The following is a 19,432-nucleotide window of genomic DNA, read 5'->3' on the forward strand; positions in this document are numbered from 1 at the left end:
CTCAACTTTGATTTGCTACTTTGTGTCTTGTTTTGTGGAGATCTGTTAATTTTGTGTTTTTTTATTCCAAATGCCATCCACACTCATTGTTTGCCTTTTTTTGTTTTGGGAGGAGGGCTAACAAGAAATACTTTTTTTTGTACATCCTGCACTCCTGCCTTTTCTCACTGCTTCTTTTGCTCTTGTTCCACCCTTTTTCCACCACCACCACCACCACAGGCCCAACAACCTGCAACCAGTGACAAATTCAGAATGTTAGTAAACAATACTTGACAGGATACTGGGGCATGACTATCGCTGACAACCTTTCTTCAAGGCAGAGTCCAAATCTCTAGTCATGTAGGCTACTGATCAAACGCGATTCTGGAAAAGAAAAGAAAACTAAAGCCGACTGCTGATGGATGGGAGCTATCTATTACTGTGTTGGTTTTCATTATTTTGACCGAACACCTAGCGTAGTAGACCAAAGCATGCTCATCATTTCACTGTCAAAAGAGCAAACTCTATGTGTGCCAATAATTCAAGCAAAATAAAACTAAAGCACAAGCAATTTTGACTTTATTAACTCATTCAGTACCAGCCAATTCTGGACCAAGTCTGAAAAGACGTTTAAAAACGTCTTTGGGAGTGAATGAGTTAAGGTAATGGCCCATCTAACACAGCCTAACCAGCTGTAAGTCAAATAGCATCAGTCACCACGTGAAGCAATAGGCTCGTATATCACTGGCGCCAGGCTGAAAACGTGTACCTCCAAAATCGTCACTTTTCATGAGACCCCCCCCCCCCCCAAGACGGCATGTTTGTTCAACCATTAAATTTGCATAATCAAAGAGAGCAAACCATTTTTCGAAACTTCAGATTGCTCAACGGAGATAGAAAAAGCACTGACGTTCTCTACTTGAGTAAAAGTACAATTGCTTGTGTAAAAAAACTTAAAAGTAAAAGTACTCCTTCAAATAAATACACAAGTAGAAGTAAAAAGTACAGTCTCTGAAATATACTTTACAAGTAAAAGTAAGAAGGATCTTTCCTCCTACGTTATATATGTAATTAGAAGGATAATAAAGTTGAAAAATTGTCACGAAACAGGAAACCCAACCCTCAAAACTGGCCCACGATTAGTTTTAACTGTAACGTGATGAATCGTGCAAGTATTGACCCGCCTCTTTGCTTTTTTAAACCAACTGCTCTCTCACTCGAACACTTATGGTGCAGTACTAATGAAACAATTATGAGTACACTCAAGATCAACGCTCCCTCAAATTGCACACGCGAGCAATTGCCCACTTCTCTCGCGCAGTGACAGCTGGCGCACACCACGCACACACTACATTTCTAAACTCATTCCTTTATTTCCATCCCACTTTAATCTACAAACAGGACACCAGATTATTCCCACTTCCGTGACAGTTTCAGTATTGGGACCATTCAGGAAGGCCAAACATGAGCATAGTTGACGAGCCTCTTGAATTAGGCTCTTCAAAGGTCAGGTGACTAGGAATTTTTGTATTTTATTTAATGGGATGTTTTCCATTATTTAGGAATGAACAATGTGTGACCATAGCAAAAGAGAATGGCTGAATTAATTATGCTTAAAATAACCTATGTGCTAAAATTAAAGTACCGTAACAAACGTAGGCCAATTTTACTTGTGTCATAAATCTCTATTCGATCTTTTTTTTTTTTGGATGTGACTGTGATCATAACATTTTACATCACGTACCTTGTTATGATCACAGTTTTTGGACAGGTGTGATCCTGGTTTGGCTGCCATATGCATGTCTGATGTTGCTCATCGTCATCCAAGGAGTGCTCAGGGAGTTTGTGTGAATGCTCAGACGGATGGAAAATGAGAGGGAACATTGCTCAAAATGACTTTAATTTTGAATGTACCCACATTAAGATTTCATATTGAACAGACTTCACTTAAATAATATTTAATTAGTAATTTTAATTGGTCCTGTTTGACCAAAACAAAGGATTTGTATACAGGGCAGCCCGGTGGTCCAGTGGCTCGTGCACCCACCTCACAGCGTAGAGGTCTTGGGTTCAATCCCCGCTCCGGCCTCCCTGTGTGGAGTTTGCATGTTCTCCCCGGGCCTGCGTGGGTTTTCTCCGGGTACTCCGGTTTCCTCCCACATTCCAAAAACATGCACACTCAAAGTTGTCCCGAGGTGTGAATGTGAGTGTGAGCATGGATGGTTTGTTTGTCTCTGTGTGCCCTGCGATTGGCTGGCAACTGGTTCAGGGTGTCAAGCACCCCCCGCGACCCTTGTGAGAATAAAGCGGATCAGAAAATGGATGGATGGATGGATGTTTGTGTACATAAGTTGGATAGTATAATTGATAGTACCGTAACCTCTTAAATCTCATCTTTTTAGGATGTCACCAATAATTTATCATTATTTTAGGAAATACACTATGCAGACAAGTGAAACAGTAGCGCTTAAAATCATTACAGCCGATAACGTTTGTTATTTTACTTTGGCTCAATCTGAATAGCCCGAGTGAGATTGTTTAGATATTGCACAATGTTGCGTTTGCAACAAATTTTTCATGCCGCATTGATATTCACATTTGTGTGATGCTGTTAAATTAGTTTTGAAGTTTGACATACTTTCAAATGCAAATCACTATCTTACGGTCCACACATATAGTTCTGAGCTGCATGGTATAGTATTTTTATTTTATTTTTTTATGGAGCAGACATGCGACTACAGTGTGAGGTAGTTTAATGAGCCATCCTTTCATAATCCCGGTATGCCTGTGTACGTACAAAGTGCCCTTTACCGGAAAAAAAATATGAATACCGGTACTTAATTTTTTTAATCATACCATATACACATATTTTAGAGGTCTTGTTTGAGTTGGAGTAAGGCAATTATTACATTTTCTGTAGCATCATTGAAATGTATTGAGTACAATTTTTTTGTGGAGCTCTCCAAATCCCAATAGAATTCAGATGATCACCTGCCATGGCCTTCTTGATGTGAATGATTCATACGGTTCAGATTTGGAGTGGAAAAGTGCTACAATTAACTAAACGTGATTTAGTCACAAGAGATTCATAAGCATTATAACATATACAACAAATATGTTGGATTTCACTCGTCCAGTGGTTACAATAGCTATGTCATGTTTACCCACCATGCACCACCACTTTGAAATGTTCCCATTTTAATTTTACGCCTGGCAGCGACATGGATCTCTTCTGCCATTCAGATAGTTTTAACTGGTATCCATTTGATGCCTGCTCAATATTTTTCAAACTGTGCACCCACCGTGTGTTGCTCTTTGACTTGAGTAAGAGCTTGTCAGATTAAAGCATTATTTATCAGAGTGGCACCACCAAAGTCCCAGTGCATTCAACGTGTCTTCCTTTTAATCCAACAGAGTGAATGAGGTCCTGTCGACGACAGAGACTCTGAGGAGTAATGAGAATGCACATATCTGCTTTAAGCCGATTAATCAGATTAAAATGTGTGCAGTGGCAATCTTAAACTTTGCGACAGAGTGACAAACATTTGTAAATTGTCTGAGGGGATTTTCTGACTCAATGTTTTTAGTTCCTCCACTTCAGTGCATTTAACATTACAAAAGCATTGTCCAATATGATATGGTGGCACCCGGACGTGGCACCCTTTTTGTTACATCACATGCAATAGTCTCTTGCATTCTCTTGCATAGTCCTTCTACATATGTCGTTTGAAGGGTTTCTGTACAGATGTTAAAATTATTCTTTAATGTGTTAAGTGTCCTTTTTGGCTGTTACTTTGTACATCATTGAGCTTGCTGGAATATAGAACAGAATAGGGTTTCTGCCTATTTCTTTTGATGCTTTCAGAAGCAGTGTGTAGAATATTGAGATTTTGGAGGTGTGTGTGTGTGTGTGTGTATAAGCCTTTCAAAAAAATATGCAGAACTATTCCTGTAAAACGGCGGCCTAGTGATCGACTGGCGACTGGCCTCACAGTACAGAAGTGCAGTGTTCGATTTCAGCTACGTGCTTCATGTGTGGAGTTTGTGTGTTCTCCCTGTGCCTGCGTGGCTGGCAACCGGTTCAGGGTGTACCCCGCCTACTGCCCAAAGACGGCTGAGATAGGCTCCAGCAGGCCCGCGAACCTCTTGAGGATGAAGCAGTTCAGATAATAGATAGATAGATGGATATTCCTGTAAAACCTGTAGACACCTTGATTGTAAAGCTTACCAGTCAGAGATTTGCCTGGTGCTGCCCTGATCGCCAGTGTGATTGGTAACTGACAAAAACACAACTTGTATAGCCGTTGTTGTTCCAGCCATAAAAAATAAATAAATAAACAAACTGTCACAATGTGGATGTTTGCAGAAATCCAGATGGAATCACTGTCTGAGGTGAATCTATTCTCACACAAAAATGTGGAAAGAAACCCTCAACATTTTCCTTTGTTTATAGGGCTTAAAGTGCGGGAGGTGATGATCAACGTGTCCCGTCAGCAGGTTGAGGATTTCCATGGCCCGGAAGACTACTGGTGTCTCTGTGTGGCATGGAGTCACTTAGGTACCTCCAAAAGTCGCAAGGCTACAGTCCGCATTGCCTGTGAGTATTTCAGCAATTCATCTGAAGTATATAACTTCATAGTAGCAGGGGGGCGAACTCAAGTCATATGACTTGGACTCGAGTCAACACGAGTCACTGATTTTAAGACTTGCAACTTCTGTCTTATGAATTTTGAGCTCCATGACTTGACAAGTCATTCACGGTACATTCGAAAATCTGTTATTTGGAAAATCACCTGTACACATGTGAGCGCTTCTTGAGCAAGTGACACGGAAGAATGAAGTTTCCAAATATTTTGTCCGCATTTAAAACGGCACCTTTGTCACATCTGATTCGGAAGTGCTATTTCAAAGATTACCAGAACCTTTTTGATGCATGAAAACATCATGCGAGGTTTGCAAACCGAAGATAAGAGCCGCATCTTTGACATTTACCTTCATCTGTCAGATGCTTGGAAGATAGCTGCGTGAACTGTGAAGCTAAGCACACTAGGTTAGGTTGACAGTTTAGGTCATCAACAGCTGGTCATATATAAAATCCATTTCATGAGAGTTGTGCATTTAATTGAGAAGACCAAGTGACGGATAAGACACTACAGAAACTATGGCCTTGCACTTAACCCCCCCCCCCAAAAAAACCCCAAAACAAAACAAAAAACTAACAGCTACCTGTATTTAAACATACATCCATACTTGTAAGTATACATTGACCTACATTGAGTTCTTTTCTGGTTGTGAGAGTCGCTGCCATGTTTTGTGTGGCAGGGGCCTCATAAATTTATAGGATGCACGTCAACCTTACAAGAACTAAATTAAACCACAACCTACAGAATGCACAAAGTTAATACATCTTATTCACCCACACACATACACGATTAGATTTGGGAAACAGATTGGCACAACAAATGTCGTTTTTAAAATCTGATAATTACACTTTTACTCCCACATACAGCATGTTTCAATATTCAGCATCTTTGTGCCAGTGTTAGATTCATTAGTAGCTGTAAACACTCATGCAAAGTTTTATGACTCGCATTCTTCTAAATCAGGGATGGGCAACTTAAGTAATGGAGGACGACACACTTTTTCATCAGTGCTACTGGGGGGCACATCGGATCTATCACGTCTGAATGAGACGTGGCAGAAACTGCTGTTTTAAATTTGGACAAAATGCGAGCATATGTGCAAAGTACCAATCCCTGTCTAAGAAATACATTATCCTAATCCAACTACAAAAGGGTTGGAGCAAAATAACCACATACAGTACTGTCTTTCAGAAGCAGTGCAATGGGCTCCCTTGCAAAAAAACTACCACTCAAGGACAGCACAAAACTGCTGAACAGGATACCAACATTATGTCCAAGAACTCATTTTGTCACAAAAATCAACACACTAAAATTCTTCAAATCATTCCGCTACTCTTTGTCCTGCATATCACTCCAAATCCACAAAAAGAGAGGGAGTCCTCAGGAGACTTCTGACGTCGTCCGTGAATCTGCAGTTATTTTGACTAACAGCTGTTGTCTTAACATTTGAATTTAATTTAATGTCATTTGAAAAATGAACCACAAGGTGGATATTTTTGGCGCGAGAAGTAATTCAGCCACACAGACTCACTCCATTTATTTCGCAGTGACGTGAAGACCTCTCCATTAAATGAGATCGAGGACCATCGCCTCTTATTCCCAAATTATATCTACCCTCTGCCGCCTCACTTCTCTGGCGATATGAGATGATAGAAAGAGTCTCTGCACGGGGGACCATATTGACTTCTGTAAAGGCTGTGCCACGTGTCGTCTTTTTTGGAGGGGAGAGGTGCTAGACATCATTCAATGTCATCCTTTCTGGTCATCCCTGTTCCATCACGGATCATTTCGTTCAAATTAAAAGTCACATTTGTTTCAGTAATGTGAATGAGTACATATAAAAATCAGATTTAACAAAAGTAAATTAATAAATTGTGCATCATGCCCTGCAGTGGGAACAGAACAGAAGGCCCAGTGTAAGCACAACTAAGACATGTCTGCCACCTTGTCCTGATTTGTGATATTGCAACTTAAACTACTTAAAACTTGAAATTGGATTTTTGGATCTTGGACTATTGACATTGAACACTGCTCAACAAATTGTTCCTGAATTTTCTAGTCAGAGATCAGATTTGATCGCTAAATATCATGTGCCTACACGTCAGCGTTTTGTGGAGTTGAACTCGCGACAGAGTAGTCTGTGTTTTCAAAACGGCAGGCTGTGACTCATTGAGGAACTGTCTCTCGTGAACCCGGATCCCACCAACTTTCTCAAGCATTGTGCTTCCTGCATTTTCTGGACACACCATGGAGCCCAAGAAGTGGCTGACAGCCGAGGCTGGAGATGACGGGGTAATTTAGGGGTGTTCACAGGGCAACCTTTGCTCCGGTGCAGCACCGGGGCTGCCCCCGTAATGCGTTCACATGTACAAAGGTCTAGCCCCTGAAAACAGCTTAAACTGGAGCAAATTTAACCCTGCTCAAAGAGGTGGTTTAAAAATTTGCTCCGGAATAAATGCTCATTTGCAGGGCAGCACCGATGTAAAATGGTACGTGTGAACGCTACAGGGGTAGACTCGCTACGCATGAGAAGAGTTGATTACATACGGGTTGAATGCGTTGCTCTGTTGCATTTCCGTCATCTTTCCTTTTGTAGGAGACTGGACTGTCCCGGAGTTGTTTGTGTAGTTTGTTCCTCTGTTGTGTGTTCACAACCCCCCCGCCCCCCCCTTGCACCGGTGTAAGATATATCACAACAAAATACGTCGGTGCAGCCCCGATGCAAATGTGTGCCATGTGAACACCCCTTTTGTTGGAGTTTTTTGGAGCAGTTGTCTGCTGTCCAAATGCAGCAGAAAGCCACCCGGGCACTAGTGGAGAAGATGAAAGTGTTAAGGTTCCAAAACACTGAGAAAAATAGGCATCTGGCGGTGTTGGAGCACAGGGTAGACGGGTTCGGGCAACACTGTAGGCTCAGTGACTTAAACAAACCCCGGGAGGGGAGGTGGGGGGAGGGGGAGCTTGATTTTGATGCAAATGAGGGATGCCATGAAGATTGGCCAGGAAAAGGCTACTTCCATCCTTCAGTGGCGCACAAAAGCGCAAACGCCCCGTTACACCCAAGTCTATCTGTGCAAAGGCGAGCAGAATATCAAACTCCACCCACTTAGACAGAGAATTGCACAAGACTTGCATTGGCACCAAAATAGGGCCCCAGAAGTTTAGATATATACTTTATGAGCACTGAGGGACTATTGACAGACATTCAACGTCATTGCCATTTCAGAAACCTTGATCAACGCAGAAATGAGAATTAACTGAGCGAGATGGTTATAAACTTTCATATATAGTAACCACCAACTAAACAAAACTGTTTGAGGTGTGGCTATCTATGTTGACAATACCTTGGAAATTAAAGATAGTGGAAGTTATGACACAGGTGGTTGGGAATCTTCTTCCATGTATCATAATATAGCTGTTCTTGGAAAATATGACACATTTTATAAGTAGCTGCATATATAGAGCGCTGGTTCAAGTAGGTCAGGCATGTCCAGCTCCGGGCCTGGAGGGCCACTGTCCTGCCTGTTTTCCATCTCCATTCCACATTTTGACTCCCACACTCATGTTTCTTACCGGATTGCAGCAATGTTGTTGTTTTTTTTTTGTCTCCAAACAAAATCCGTCTATTGTGCGATTGTTTTGATTGCCCAGTGCACTCTTCATGACCTGCTATCCGGTTATGTCCTCGAAACCCCCTTGTAAAGAGATAATCGAGCACAGGGCCATAGTCGAGTGGGTTTTGAAGGTCATGGCACACAGGGGCATGGCGGCTATTTTGAGGTGACCGGATGATGCAAAAATGACCGTCACACTTGACACCTGACAGTTGCCTCTTATCTCCCCACACAGACCTAAGAAAAAACTTTGAGCAGGACCCCCAGGGGAAGGAAGTGCCAATCAATGGGATGATCGTTCTGCACTGTCGCCCTCCGGAGGGAGTGCCTGTGGCAGAGGTATGACGGACACTCTTCTTTCCCTCTCTCCTGAAAGACGAGAAGCAAATACTCCCCCTGAGCGCAGCAGATTTGAATCAAGTGTCTCGCGTCATTCATCAAGATTAGACTCAGAAACCCGGAGAGTCGATGGCAACGTCTTTTCTGCTTCCCGTGACCTTTAGGAGATTGATATACTCGTTTGAGATCACCAGTACCAACACTTGAAGGGAAATAAAAATGTTTTCTCCACAGTGACCGAGTCAGCAAAGGTAGCGGGAATAACATGAAACCAAACTGTCTTAAATGCCAGGGCACTTCTGAGAGTCTTGTGAGATTCCACTGTGAGAAATATAGAGACAAGTGAAATGGGTTTTGGAACTGACTGAGCCGTAACGGTAAGTGGGAAATTGTTTTGACCTTATCAAGTTGGGTACTCTTACTCTTATGTGGGTAAGATTTCTCTTGACTGAATTTGCACTTCTTAATCAGATGTGATATGTCAGTCACATTTATAGTCTTTCTCATGTCCCATTTTGAAATACTCTCTCCTTGCATACATATCGCTAACACGTGTTTATCGGTGACTTTTTCTCTCTCTCCTCACTAGACACAAATTAGGGCCACAAATAATTTTGGGTATTGTTAGGCTCACATACTGTATATTATCCGAATAACAATAATTTTATAGGCCAATCCAGCTAAGTGTATTTTAATGTGCATGTCATCGTTCAGCTATCGAGGTCCTTTGGGCAGATGTATGCTTGTGTTGTTTACATGGTAATGACTTACTCTTAGAAATGCCGTAATTGTGTCAAAAATGAATTATTGTATTGCCTTTATCCACACACACACACATGCACACACATATACAGTGTATATATATATATATATATATATAAGGGCGGCCCGGTAGTCCAGTGGTTAGCACGTCGGCTTCACAGTGCAGAGGTACCGGGTTCAATTCCAGCTCCGGCCTCCCTGTGTGGAGTTTGCATGTTCTCCCCGGGCCTGCGTGGGTTTTCTCCGGGTGCTCCGGTTTCCTCCCACATTCCAAAAAACATGCATGGCAGGCTGATTGGACGCTCTAAATTGTCCCTAGGTGTGAGTGTGGGCGTGGATGGTTGTTCGTCTCTGTGTGCCCTGCGATTGGCTGGCAACTGATTCAGGGTGTCCCCGCCTACTGCCCGAAGACGGCTGGGGTAGGCTCCAGCACCCCACGCGACCCTAGTGAGGATCAAGCGGTTCGGAAATGGATGGATGGATATATATATATATACATACTGTATATACACATATACACACCTCTTCCTACGAAATTAATTGGTTCTGGAAGAAATTTCTCAACTACAAAATTTTGTAAGTAGAGACGTGTTTTCCATGTAAATGCCCTAATTCGTTCCAAGCCCCTCCCCCATAAATTCAGACATAAATGTTTCCTAAAGCATATAAATGCGTCAAAATATGTAACAAATGCAGGCTACAATTAGATTATTGCATATTAAATACGAGTTGCGCATAATGTAAAAAACAAACAATATAGTAAAGAATACAAATGATGGTCATTTAACTTTAAACTGCGTCCTCATCATTTTTTCCCCTCGTTAGTTCATGTTCTCTCTCAGAAGTGGTCTTTGCCTGGTGTTTTGTAAAGAAGTGATCCAAGGATGTTCGCTTTTGTCAGCTTTTAACAATCCTTCGAAAATGTGCAAGGCAAACATCAGCATAGTGAGAGATCGCTTGACTGGTGAACACTTTTTCTGGGTGATTATTTATACAATTACGTATAAATATTGGAACAAGGGTCGAATGATGAGGACGCTGCATCGACACACATCTATCTACACGCAGAGACACATACGGTAGAGGTCCCTCTTAGCCAATGGGATGCCAAGATGATGCTCGGTAATAGCCAATAGCAGAGCAGCTCTAAGTGTGTTGCATTCGGGAAACTCGGAGCTGCGAGTATCAGCTCGTTCTGTATTTTTACCTTTCGTATCTTGAATTGTCTTTCTCAACAAGAGGCAATATTTTCCTGTTGAGATGTTTCGTAACTAGAAACTTTCATATGAAGAGACGTTCGTAAGTAGAGGTCCCACTGTATGTATAAAATGGCTTCTACCACCCTCAAATCGGTTTATCATTAGTCCTCAGGTACTACATACCAAGATTTTAGATTAGAAGTGCTTTACATGCCATTTAATTGCTTGTGTGCGTGTTGATGATAGATTTTAGCATTTTAATCATCACCAATGGTAAATACAAGTGGGCCTCCCGTGGAGAAAGATCACGAGATAAAATCATCTCAGCGGGATCAGCCTTCGCGTCTGACTTGTGGGGCAAATACCACATTTAAATGTCTTGGAGAGAAAAGGTCACCAGGTCCTTGTCAATGAAAATGTCAAATGTCTATTGTGTACTGGTCCAATGACCATAAGACTGGCTGCTCTGTGCAGGGCACATTTTTTTTAGGTGGAGATTATTCCTGGAACCTGCACTGTATAAATGATTCAAACTGGAAATGGAGAATGGTGCTGATGTCATCTCAGTGCTACAAAATCCACCGTGCGGATAAAAATAGATGGGAGTAGTATAGACTAAAATCACAGTTCTTTGCCAACACATATGAATCCAGCCACAAGAGATAGTCGTGAATACAGTAGAGTCTAATATCCTCAGCCCAGTAGATTTCAGCGCAACTCGCTCCATAAAATATTGAGATGGTGATGAGTGTGGTAGTATCAGGTTAGATTGTTGCTACAGGGTGACAGCTATACAACCAGTTACTTCCAAAAGGAAATATATTTCAGTTACTTGCAATTGAAAATAATACGTTTCTTGACAATATAAACATCTGTGTAGAGTAATAAGTTTGTAATTACCTTTTAGTTGCTTTTTTTTTCAATCAGTGATTATTTTAGATTCATGCTTTCAACATTCTAAGAGGAAAATACGAAGTTTGCAACCATAGCTGGTAAAGGTAACTTGTAACAAGGATCTTAACCGTATAGGGTGTAATGTTAAATGTTTCAACTCAATGGTGGACAAGCATTACCTTTGATTACAGTTTTTCTCAGTTGCTTTGGTACATTCTTGAGATGAGAATAGAACATTTGCTAAACGGTGTTCTTCTCAAAACAATTTGTACACCACACATCAATATGTGTCGCTTCAGTTGAAAAACAATGTCCCACTCCGAGTAATAATTTTGAGTAACGCATTATATGACTTTGTCAACCGCCTTTACATAATATATTACTGTGACGTGTTGCAAAAGTAATGCGTTACCCGCAGTACTGCATCCGAAAGAGAGGCAAAATACAAAAAAACAGGAGCTTTTGTCGTTTATTCATATTGCTATTGTCAAGGATGTCAGAGCAAGGAAATCACTTTTGATGTCAGTTTTATTTCAAATGGAAAAAAACTAAATTTAGTTTTCAAAATATTAGAAGATAACATCACCCTTTTTGGTCAATTAACTAGAATAAAAAAAAATAAGCTTTTCGACATGTCCAAGTAGGGCTGACACACACACACGCACGCACGCACGCACACACACACACACACACACACACACGCACAAAGAAAAACAGGGATTTAAACCCAGAGCATATCTTTTTAACTTTTGGTGAAAGGAGTACACTGGAAGCCTGTATGACAGGTGTGGCCAACCAGTCCGGGGCTAAGAGCCAATTTTTTTACTGTGTTACTGCAAAGAGCCACATCATACCCTTCCTTGCGCACGCGCACACACACACACACACACACACTTTTTTGGCCAAAGATCGCCTTTTGAAGCGACCAATTTTTTCCCCCACGCATTTCCTCCTCCCAACCCTTGCAGTCGACCTGGGACTGGTTCTGATCGACGTTTTTATTGTGCACCTCTGCCTTAAAATCAGAGGTAATTCGCTGACTAGCTTAGCGCTTAGCACCGTTGTAGACACCGTTGTTTGAATGGCAGCGCCATCGCCGAGGCGTTTTCGACAATTGTCTTGTGAAAGCCCGGGAGTCGCATTGAACCAGCCAAAGAGCCGCATGCGGCTCGCGAGCCGCGGGTTGGCCACCCCTGCTGTATGAGATAGATTTGAGTTGTATCTATGAAAATAACTGTGAAATGAATAATAATAATAATAATAATACATTTTATTTGTAAGAGCTTTTCACAGCACTCAAGGACACTTTACAACCAAGAGCAAATAATAAAACCACAAATAAAATTATAAATAAAAGAAGAGAAAGATTTAAGGTGAATATGCAAGTCTGAATAGGTGGGTTTTGAGCTGGGTTTTGAATGTGGGAAGAGAGTCAATATTACAAATATGGGGTGGAAGTAAGTTCCAGAGTTTAGAGAATAGCCAAATGGGAATCCAAATTGTTTTTTCTTTTAGCAAAAGTCTTTGCTCTCAAGATGAATCCTCATCTTCAGCAGTTGTTCGGGTGGACCGTCTAAGCCAGGGGTGTCCAAAGTCGGTCCTCAAGGGCTGCCGTCCTGCCTGTTTTTCAGCTCTCCCAGGAGCAACACACCTGATTCAAACACTCATGATCAATCTAATGCTGCTTCAGAGCTGGCTGATGAGCTGATCACCTGAATCAGGTGCGTTGCGGCCGGGAGAGCTGGAAAACAGGCAGGACAGTGGCCCTCTAGGCCTGGAGCTGGACATGCCCGATCTAGGCTCTAGCACCAAGGAAAATCAAATAAATGGCCACGCTCTGTGATAAAGCTGTTTGTTCAGCTTTGCCAAGACATTCTTATGATCCTCCCAAACAATTCACCATTTGAATGTCACAGATTTACCTTTAAAAGACCTAACTTGGACTAAAATGTTCCCACTTTTCCTGCTGTTGTTTGCTTGCTATTTTGTCACTGGTTAAATAAGTTCGAGCAAAAAGAGGACGGGTGTCATGATTCAACCAAGTCGAGGCATTACACCCTGCCAGTCGGAAGCTGAGAGCGTCTTATGTTTATTTAGTTCTGGAAAAACACAAAGGAATAGCAATGTAGTCGGGCATGCCTCAGAGAGGTGCAGACATGGTGTTTAGAAACCAACAAAGGAGCAAGCTGACTTTGTACTTTTCTTTTCTGATTAACCTCCAGTCCGCGATAGCACCACTCAGGCACAGATCGTTCCTGTGACTCTACCTGCCGCTCTCTGGCTTAGGGTTTATATGGGCACACTCAACTGAAAGCATCTGCAGGAATTTGTGTTTGGGAACAAGCTATACTGTACATGTCCTGCTGACTGTTTTCAGAGAGAATCCTTCAAGTGGATTCGCGTTGTCTCCTCAGGTTTGCTTCCCAGAAGATATCATTGGCATTCCCAAACCCAATCCGTGAAATTGTGTAAAAGCAGATGCTGAACTTCATTGTTTGGGCTGTGGCCCCTTGTCTTCAAATTGCCACTTATTTGGAGAAACAAAAGACACAAGTCGGGGGAAGAAAGTGGAAGATGGCAAGGTCTTCATTCCCACTCTCATAAATCTCAATGATGGCTACAATGTCACTCATAACATTGCTATTCTGTCCTCTAATTTCCTTTTAGCCAGCACATCTCACAGCATATAATCATCAGCAAATGTCATCTGAATGAAAACGTGTGTGTGTGTGTGTGTACATGCACACACTTTTAGTGATGGGCGGACCTGGATGCTGGGAATGGTCTGAGGGAGGTCACCTTCAGGGGCAGTCTGGGTAATGAAATCACAGGGTGGATGCCTTGATGTTGTTCGCACCTCCTTGAAACACCGTTGTCAAGGTTGACACTGAAGACCATATCCAAACTGAAACAAATGTGCCAATTAGGCATCTCTTTTTCTCTCTCTCTCTCTCTCTCAAAGCTCCCCATCCCCCCGCTCCCAACATCTCTTTCTCTCACACTCGGCTGTCTTATATCTTAACCCACCCACTGTTAAAGCAAACAAATAACGTGGCCTAAACACAGCAAGAAGCCACTGGTAATTGCTTCTTTCAAGTCACAAGAAAACTGAAATGAAGACACACAATAGAAACGGGCATGGCTGTGGGATGCCACTTCTGACAACATCTATTCAGTGACTGATGACTTTAATCACAAAGTAATTAGGCACTGTCACAGTGTGCGTTTTATCTTCATTTTCTTATCGACTCGTACGGCAAAAGCGATTTGCTGCCAATGTACACTGTGGGGAAAGGCTTTCTTAATCGTCACCAACACAGTATTACGGAAGGAAAGACTGAGAAAACAATATGTCGTACCTGTTTTTCCGTATCTTCAAGAAAAAGCAAGTCTCACAACAACTGTTTACAGAGACACAACTGACTGAAATACAGGATATGTGGGGGGTACACCAGAATGAGAGAACTGATACCATTGTTCTGATGTTTATTATCATTTTATTCATGTCCATACATATTGCAATCCATCATTCCTCGGCCATGTGTGTCATTTCTATTTACTCGGTCGGGGTTTGCATGCCCACAGGCACTTAACTATTTACATTCATACATAATTTGAGGGGTGACTGTTTACTTTCTATAAATCCATCAGCCCTGCCTGTCCTGACACACGCTGAATGCAATTTGCAAATGCAACAAAGCAAGCTATTTTCACGGAATACAAGCAGTAAAGCATCACTAAATTTGCAATTCCTCATGAGTTACCTTTGTTCTTTCTGGTAATTGGTGACAGTGCTTTCCTTTCATGTTTAATTGCTTTAATATTTGTGGTGATACTGTCGAGTTGTGATTAAACTGCAGGGTCAAGAGCAGTCGACCAACAGTTATGTTTGTAATGTTGCATTTGTATGGAGAACATCTTTTCAGAAAAAAAGAGGTCTCCATTTCAGGACTTTCCACCAATCAAGGGGCCATTTGTTCTATTATCAACATATCAATCATGCTCTCTTCACCGATGGGTTCATTTCGCTCAATTTGCTCAGGTTAGCCACATCTCAGAAATGTGCTTGATTCGACTGTGGCCAGACTCAATCGCTGGGGCAGCGCTGAGTCTGGATTTCCAGGCTGGTTTCTCCCTGGGCATCCTAGAACACCTCATCAACTTCTTAACTGGAACACGACAGTACAGTGGCACTCGGACTCCTGTAACAACAAGTCGGCGCAATTCACAGTTCGCTTTTATTTAATGTAACAATTGATAGAGCCTTTGATAGAGTGGATCACAGTATTCAGTTGGCTTGTTTGCAGCATATGGTGGGCATTGGCGCTTAGGCAGCTGACTAAAGTAAAGTCTCTCCTTTCAAGAGCACTTTGAAAACAGTAATTCATGCCTTCGTCACATCTCGGCTGGATTATTGTAAATGACTTTACTTTGGAGTCAGTCAATCCTCCATTAAGTGCCTCAAGTTGGTCCAAAATGCTGCTGCTCTCCTCTTGACCGGTACTTGTAAGAGGGAGCACATCACTCTGACTCTGGCACCCCCCCCCCCCCCCCTTCACTGGCTCCCTTATACATTTAAGAGTTCTTTTTAAGATCCTGACATTTTCAAATCTTTAAATGGCCTCGCCCCACCTTACCTCTCTGAGTTCCTCCACCCCTACAGACCTGCCTCAGGCCTGCGGATCAGACATTATTAGAGGTACAGAGAACTAAGCGGAGGTTCAGGGCGGATCGAGCCTTTTCCGTTGCTGGTAGAGAGGGATCTTTGTTCAGCGAGCCCCCTCGTTCGGCAAGCCCCATCTTTAAAACTCCTCTTAAAATGTATTTTTATTCTTTGGCTTCTGATTTGGCAAGAGACTTGATTTTCTGTTTTACTTTTTTTGTGCTTTCTACTTGTTATTAGTTTATTTTTTTCATTGTTTGTTGTATGAAGTATTTTTGCTCTATGTACAGCACTTTGTATACAGCGATGGTTATTTTAAACTTCTCTATAACTACAGATGAGTTGAGTAGACGGTGGACCAAGCAGGGCTCGCAATTGGCTCTCAGGTGTAAACGCTAGCTTTCACCACTAGATGATGATGAATATCTGGCAATCGAACATCAGGCCACTTTGTAACATCTTCCTCTCACTCTGTAATTACATAAGAATCAGAAAGTTGCTTTCTATCTGACGTTTTTTTTTGGAGCAATTTTAGTGATCCTTTTGTGAGTCGACTTGTGTACATAACGAACCCTGTATGGTATTTTTCGCACTAAAAGGCGCACCTAAAAGCCTTCCATTTTTTTTAAAAGCTCACAGCGCGACTTAAAATCTGATGCGCCTTGTGTCTGGTTATTACGGAAATACGTCAACCCCAAAATGGCTCCTTGCTAGAGACATGCTTACAACGCAGAGTTCAAACTTAAGGCAATTGATTACACAGTTGAACACGGAAATATAGCAGTGGCAAGAGAGTTATAAACGTTAACGAGTTAATGTTATAACTTGCTGTTGGTTAAGTGAACTGTGTCGCTGCTTTATTAAATAAGTTTTACTGATATCTGATCATTCTGTTGGCATTTACTTGAGCATAGCTCCATCTAGTGGATGCATTGTAGATTGTGTCTTATAATGCGGTGCGTCCAATAAATGAAAAAAAATACAAAATAGGCCATTCATTGAAGGTGCGCCTCATAATCCAGTGCGTCTTTTAGTGTGGAAAATATGGTAGTTCTTTCTGCGCACCCTAATCATCTATGTTTGCAAACTGCAAATGGTCTTCAACAACATATTGTTGCGTCGCTGGGAGACAAAATGCGCTCACAGCATGCTTTGCGGCACTATAGATGGAAATAGCGCATGGCATGTTGACTAATGACTTGCCAACACCTGTTGATTCAGAGAAAATGTATGCTTGTTCTTCTGCTTACAAAAATTAAAGTGCAATTGTTCCTCACTCCCGCCCGATCACCACAATATTTACTTAAATAAGAATAATTATGTATGAACAAATGAAAGCCCACTTTCCACTTATAAAAGTGCAGGCCCAATCGAATGCATCAGTAGCCTTCAAGGTTTAAGGTTTGCACTCGAGTACTGCAAGGACCTCCACACTGTTCAATTACATCGTCCACTGGTTATCTTGCAACGCCCTTTTCACACCTCACAGGTGTGCAGATTGGTACTGACTTCTGGGTCACATACACAGATTGCATTGTCATTCTTAGAGATGTATCTGTATTTCAAACGAGTGCTAGAATATATGTGTGTGTGTGTGTGTGTGTGTGTGTGTGTGTGTGTGTGTTATTGTTATTGTTATTTGAATTTATGATATTGTTATATTCACCTTTGGAAGTCATACTAATGACTAATAAAATTAAATTTTAAATGTGCTTCATGAACCAGTTTGACTTTTTGTCCCCCTGGCTTTCCTATGTGGAGTTTGCATGTTCTCCTAGGTCTGCCCGGGCTTTCTCCGAGCACTTCAGTATGCCTGTGACCCTCGCGAGGGATAAACGGATTATGAAATGGATGGATGGGCACAATTTATTGAAAAAAAAAAAATCTTTGACATGATTTCCACTTCAATGCATTTTTTTTCCCCTTAGCATTACTTTTACTTTTATACTTTATATCATGTTTAAACCATTACTGTTATACTTTTACTTCAATAAAAAGCTTGAGTTTAGAGTTCAACAAATCTGTACTTCTCGTAATGAACGTGAATAACTGACACCTCTGCATTCAGTAGAATGGGTGTGAGTCTCACCTTTCAATATGTCCACATTTTCTTCTTCATTATCACCCAGATACTATTTCACCGGCAACGGCAACCTGTGTGTTCCCTGACTGACACCATCCTTTTGTGGATTAGACAACATTGATACAATGCAACATATTGTATGGGGTGCCTGACATATTGTACACCAAATTACTGTATTGGAGACAATATAAGACTATATAAGAGTGCTCAATTTTCTATTTAACAAAAGTACAATGAGTAACCCATTTGAGTTGATTTGAGATTTGCCGTTTAAACGGTAAACAAACAGAGAACATGCATTTTGGGTGGGAGTTCGACTTTTAATGTTTACCGTGTGTGTGTGGGTGTGTCATAATCGGTTGGTGCAACAAATTTGCTTCCATGCCTGTCTCACACACACCCACTTGCTTCACTTGCAATCTGTACTTTAGTCTGAGACATGTCCTTTGGAGCCATATTAATTTAATCACAACCCAAGGCTCTTCTCCTCCTGAACTCTTAGAATTCTAACCTCCAGTACCCCACATTTGTTTATTTATTTATTCAGTTACTTACTTATTGTTGTTTTGTGTCAATACGCCTAAGGAATTAATCATTTTTTTCTGGAAAAAGTGGTGCACATGCAGTTGAAAATTTTCTTGGATGAACATAACATCTTGGAGGTCTTCCAGTCAGGTTTCAAGACGATGCATAGCACGGAGTCAGCCCTGTTACGCGTTTCTAATGACATCCTCCTGGCAAATGACACTGGAGACCACGTGTGTCTAGTTTTATTGGACTTAACTGCAGCATTTGATACAGTGGATCACAGTATTCTGCTGACTTGTTTGCAGCATGTGGTGGGCATTGGCGGTAGTGCTCTTGAATGGTTTAGGTCCTATTTAGCTGACAGAACCTTTTGTGTCAGCCTTGGCTGCTCTGAGTCACGCACTGCTCCCCTGTCATGGGTGTTCCACAGGGCTCAATTCTGGGGCCTCTGCTGTTCTCATTGTATCTGCTCCCATTGGGTTCCATCTTAAGGAAACATGGTTTCCCTTCCACTGCTATGCAGATGACTGCCAGATCTATGTCCCACTGAGCAAAAAAAAAAACCTTCTCATTAAGGCCACTCCTATCCTGCCTGGAAGAAATCAAAACCTGGATGGCACAAAATTTCTTGAAATTCAATGAAAAGAAGACAGGGGTGATACTTTTTGGTCCCAGTGGCCCTTGTACATCCCATCCTGTAGTCTTGGGCCCCTGTCTCCTTAAGTCAA

At 41.7% G+C, this 19,432-nt stretch overlaps 1 protein-coding gene across 2 annotated transcripts in view; it reads left to right on the top strand.

Annotated features, from left to right (window-relative positions):
- Positions 1 to 19,432, top strand: part of unc5db (unc-5 netrin receptor Db) — a 206,724-nt gene that overhangs the window by 104,072 nt on the left and 83,220 nt on the right. For both annotated transcript variants that reach the window (XM_086110673.1, XM_086110672.1), the window contains exons 3-4: positions 4,433 to 4,576; positions 8,472 to 8,575. In XM_086110673.1, the coding sequence (XP_085966799.1) occupies positions 4,433 to 4,576; positions 8,472 to 8,575 (248 nt within the window). The remainder of the gene's footprint in view (positions 1 to 4,432; positions 4,577 to 8,471; positions 8,576 to 19,432) is intronic.

This window comes from Hippocampus guttulatus, chromosome 5, assembly GCF_054856545.1.
Source record: "Hippocampus guttulatus isolate MCC_2025c chromosome 5, RoL_Hgut_1.0, whole genome shotgun sequence".
Taxonomy (NCBI): Eukaryota; Metazoa; Chordata; class Actinopteri; order Syngnathiformes; family Syngnathidae; genus Hippocampus; species Hippocampus guttulatus.